The 4792-nt window shown below is 43.4% G+C and overlaps 1 protein-coding gene across 10 annotated transcripts; it reads left to right on the top strand.

Moving 5' to 3' along the window:
* Positions 1 to 529: 529 nt before the first annotated feature.
* LOC125507557 (uncharacterized) lies at positions 530 to 4496 on the top strand. 10 transcript variants are annotated; one of them, XM_048672108.2, is made up of 7 exons: positions 532 to 962; positions 1060 to 1349; positions 1428 to 1506; positions 1606 to 1648; positions 3243 to 3280; positions 3962 to 4050; positions 4151 to 4496. In XM_048672108.2, exons 2-7 carry the CDS (start codon positions 1089 to 1091, stop codon positions 4208 to 4210), a joined length of 570 nt encoding a protein of 189 aa, XP_048528065.1. In that variant the 5' UTR covers positions 532 to 962; positions 1060 to 1088; the 3' UTR covers positions 4211 to 4496. The 10 variants fall into 10 exon arrangements, 5 of the variants coding, with proteins under 5 accessions (XP_048528079.1, XP_048528065.1, XP_048528073.1 ...); XM_048672116.2 differs by having other exon boundaries at positions 1057 to 1349; XR_007282931.2 differs by lacking the exon at positions 532 to 962 and adding an exon at positions 3009 to 3050 and having other exon boundaries at positions 1327 to 1349; positions 3135 to 3280; positions 3987 to 4050.
* The last annotated feature ends 296 nt before the right edge of the window (positions 4497 to 4792 follow it).

Below are 4792 nucleotides of genomic sequence, written 5' to 3'. Positions count from 1 at the left end.
TGCCGTTTTGACCGCGTGATGAGATCTAGACAGTGTGTGACCTGTGGGCTCGGGCTGGATCGAATTGGCTGGGTGCCAGTTTGTTGGGTGCGCGATGCAGCCTGTCCTGCCGCGCCACGTGCACGCGAGGCCTGCGTCATGGGCGCGGGTTATGCGCTGCTCCCCGTGTTTCCCCTCGCTGGCTAGTGCTGCGGCTACAGGTGGGCCTGCCTTCCGCATGGTCCCGTGCGTCAGCTTCGTGGTCTGTTTTTCTCGTGTACGCGTATTTCCTGGTTAACTCGGTCAACTGCTCCTAGCGCGGCGCTCCTCAAGCGCTTCCCGCGTCGTGCGTCATGGGAAGTTACTTTGTCCTGCGTCAGCATCAGAGGGTGGATCGACGCATGTGCACCCAGATTATGCACACGCGTTTGTGCTAGCACGATGACGGGTGGGCCACCGCTGATCTGGTCCCGCTCGTCGGCTGCTACTCCTGTGTTAGTGCGCGTGTACGCCTTTCCTGTGCGCGGTGTTGCCTCTCGCCTGCATTTGGACTTTGGAGAGAGAGGATGGACTGCAGATGCCCGATGCATGTGCTTGTGGGGCTTGGCTGACCGATGCATCGTGCGTGCCTCACCTCCATCTGCAGTTGGAGAGAGAGAGAGAGATGGACTGGCACCTACGACGCTCTGGTCGATGCCGCGGCCGCCGCCGTCCACGAGCTCGGGTGCACGGTGGTGCTCACGGACCTCCACCGCTGCCTCCACGCCTTCAGCAATTCCTGCGACCGAGCCGAGGGCCTCGGCCCCGCCGCCTCCCGCCACGACGACCTGTGCCGCGTCGTGCGCGCGGTCGACAAGGATCTCTGGGCTGCCTCTGGCGGCCGGGAGGAGAACGAGATGGAAGAGGAGAAGAATCGCCCTCCGACCACGCCACCGGCGGCCGAGGACAAATAGCCCAATCGATCTACCTCATCTCCTGTTGAGGTGATGTTCATCGTTCTTGTTTTTTCCATGTGATGTGATGTTCATCGTTCCTCTTATTTTCTTGGTTGATGTGCTAACCGTGTTAGTCATCTAGAAGATGAATGAAACTGTGACGGGAAAGGAGAGATGGACTGGGATATTTTGCCTTGCCGTGCCGCATGTTGGACGAGATGCGGTAGCCCCATGCTTTGTTCTGATGGGCCTCCTCTGCTTGATGGTTGCCGCTGGTTGAGGTTCATCTTTCTCTGGTTCGCATGTTCTTTGCCGCTGCTTTGGATTCGTCGTGCTAATTTCGCATGTTTGCTTTGTTTCGTTCATGCACAATCTGGTATGGTTTCCTGTTGTCGCTTGCGTCGAGCCTTGGGTCCGTCTCTCCTTCTCATTGAGGTTAGTCCACTCCTCTTGTGCTTGCCTATAGAATGTTTGATGAAATGTATGTGTGCTGATGCTTGTTCTACGGTTCAGCCTACTTCTTCTGTCACTGGCGCTTCTTCTTCTCGTCCGTCATGCTGCTTACCCAACGTGCTTCTGCTTGCTGCCTCGGGTAAATAGGCCGTTTTGTTGCTTCTGTGACCGGCGAGTGTTCATTGCATGCATGTGTGTCATTGTGTTCTGACCGGTTGTTTTTTTGTGTATTTCGCAGGTTGTATGATCTCTTCTGTTGCTGCGTCATTCGACTCATCAAGGTTTTCTTCTTTCCTTTCTACTACATGTGTGTGTATTTTACTTTCAGTATCTTCTGTGTCATGTTGTCTGCGTTGGTGATCTTTTAAATATCTGTATGTCGTGCTGATCGTTTAAATGTTCCGGATATGTTCGGGCGCTGTGTGTTGTTTGTCCTCGTCCTGCTTATATTTCGTGTATGCGTGTGAGCAGGATTTGTCCGCTTGTTTCGGTTGTTATACCTATTTTGGAGGCCGTGGTAACTCGATGCCCCCCGCGCTCACTCTTTCTGTTGTACACAGAAGCATATTTGTCCAATTCTTGGACTAGTTTTTTGAAAGAAACCGCACTTCATTAGAACGCCAATTATGGATATGGATCCATCTTGTTGCGCTGGATGAAGGACTGGATTGCATGTGACAATTGCTCATGAATAGTATTTGTTGTACAAACATCCAGTTAATTCTTGAGATACAATAGAGACACTATAATAGTACTACTTTAGTCAAATACATTATCCACTGATTGTTGTAGTGAAATGCCGCTCTAGCTATTAATTTGCAGAATCTTGCACGACAAACTATAGGCATGTGATCTCTATGGTGTTCCAGTAAATAAAGAAAACTGGAACATGTGCCTTCAAATTTTCTATTTATATACAAAAACCATGCATTGGTACATATGAACCATATGAATAGGACTGAAGAAGATCTATTTTTTTGTCATGTTTGTGAGTTTTCTGTTATTTCCGCTCAGTGTGAATAGGACTGAAGAAGATGGACATAGCCCTTTAGGTAATTTCACTTTTTTTGAACAGCAAACCGTAGAACAATAGTTCTATGGTATATTTTCATTAAAAAAACAGTATGTTACAAAGGGAAAGGAGAACATAGAAACAAAAGAAAAAAGATCTAAGCTAATGGGGCAGAGCCGTTATCCAATTTCAGTTTTGGGCAACATGACAATCATTTTAAAATTGATCTGACAGCCTGCTTGAACAAGGTGGAATGCTCGTCTTTGATCTTGTGTTGGAGTAGTTGAAGATCCTTTTTTACTTCAAGCCTCCAATTTGAGACTGTCGGCTTGATGTTTCTGAAGACCTTGCCTCACTTTGTCCTGGATTAATAACAGATTACAAATTTAGTTGTTTAAATAGGACAGGTTATTTACGAAGGTATACCATTTCTATTGACTGGATAATTTACATGTTGGCAAGGACTTATTGGTGCAGCCTGGTCATAATTGCTCAGCCAATTTCCCAACCCAAATCCAGAACCGCTTCATCTTTAGATCTTTACATGATTGATGAAATGCCTTAGAGACTAAGATCTGCACTTTGTTTTTCTCTGTTCTCCTGCTCACGTAATAACTGATGGCTATAAGACCCAGAGAAGCATTAGGAACTGGTCTGCAGTGTCTTCCAGTGTATGCGTACACACAATTCACTTTCCTTTTCTTTTTGCCCTTTGTATAGATGATGTGGTTGAGTTACGAAGCCTCTTCTTGCAGTGTTGTCTGCAAGGCCGAAGGGAAGTTATTAATGCATTTGAGCTACTCTATCTGATTGTTCATCTCCTGAACCTGTTTTAGTTGATATAGAAGTGTTCTCTATTTCAGAAAGCCACAACACGAGATTGTGCCCCCTCTTGCTCCAGGTGCATGTTGCTGCCCTCCTTTCCCCTCTGATTTGACTTGCTTTACCTTGTATGAAGTTTTATACTTTCAACTTTACAAAGCTATATCAAGTTCGCTTTCAACTGTACTTGGCTACACCTGTAACATGATGCATTTCTCTTTCAGTTTATTGAATACATTTTGAAGGAGTGAATGCTCTATCTAGTACTGTCCTATGACTCATTTAACAGTGTGTCAATTTGCTCACAAACCTCCTCATGTACATCATACAATGAGTATTCTGTCACATATCACACAACATCTAGATCTTTCAGCTAATAATATGCTGTAATTTTTTAGGCATATCACTGTTTGCAGCTTTTGGGTTCCTTATGTGTGTTGGGAGATAATGCTCTTAATAAACTTTAGCTTTCTGCAATACTAGGCCGGAAAACTTCAGTACTGAAAATCTAGACTGTTCTTTCCACTCTGTAACAACTTCTATGCTTGCACCACCATGATATCACTACAACATTTCCCTGGAAATTTTTATTAGTTGCACGTAAACTGAATTGATTTACCAGTAAAGTTGCAAACAACAATTTGGCATTACCAGGATATGTCATGTATGTGCTCTGAGTCGTAGTAGGATGCAAAAAGTACAATAAGAGATAGAATGTATGCACTATGGCTAGCAGTAACATTTTTATTGACTTGTGCAGTATTCGATACTATCTATTTCTGTAGGCTATTCCTCATGTTGCAACCTTTTCCTGTAGAATGGAAAGGAAGATGGAAGAAATTGCAGGAGGTATACTTTGTGTTCCATTAGTCTTACTGTCATATTTCCATGTTAAGTTATTCACACTATATTATTGCTCGATATCTATAGCATGCTATTATTTGATCAGGAATGGTGTTCCCAGCGTGACATTGAAAACCAGTACGTCAAGACTATAAAGGGGCTGTGAAGGGCAAAATGTTATGGATCCAGAGTGGGAGATGAGTTACCAACAATGTATCAAGGATAAACCGGGACATGGATTCCTAAGTTCCAACTTACATAGCAAAATTATATAGGGAGAATGCCCGCATTTTGAAAACTCTATTACATAGTTTGAAGCTATGTTTCTTTCAATTTTTATTATTAAAAGGATCTAATTATTGCCAATTTGTCAAGCATTTATTGTCGAATAACTCTTTGTTTCAAATGAGACCTGTGGCGCAAGAGGTAAATTTATTATACATCTTATTGTAGACAGCAAGTCTCTTCTATTTTTATTAAGAGGAGTTAAATTTGCTACCATATGTGCTTTCTCACAACTAAACCATGAATTTTCTATTCGATATGTTTTTTTTAAATTTAGATATATAATCATTATAACCATATTTTCAACTAAAACAATGCTTCCTTAGCTGGTTTGTACATGTTATACAATTTTTTTTCAAACTCAGAATTTCGCACCGTGATAGCCATATTTTGAATATAACATGGTTTAACACATGAGCTTTGTACTACCAATATTGAATAGGTTCTTGCAAAATGAAACTAT

The sequence above is a fragment of the Triticum urartu genome, chromosome 1A (assembly GCF_056163025.1).
Source record: "Triticum urartu cultivar PI428250 chromosome 1A, HENAU_Tu73, whole genome shotgun sequence".
In the NCBI taxonomy this organism is placed as follows: domain Eukaryota; kingdom Viridiplantae; phylum Streptophyta; class Magnoliopsida; order Poales; family Poaceae; genus Triticum; species Triticum urartu.
Note: the sequence above shows the minus strand (reverse complement) of the source record. Positions and strands in the feature narration are given on the sequence as shown.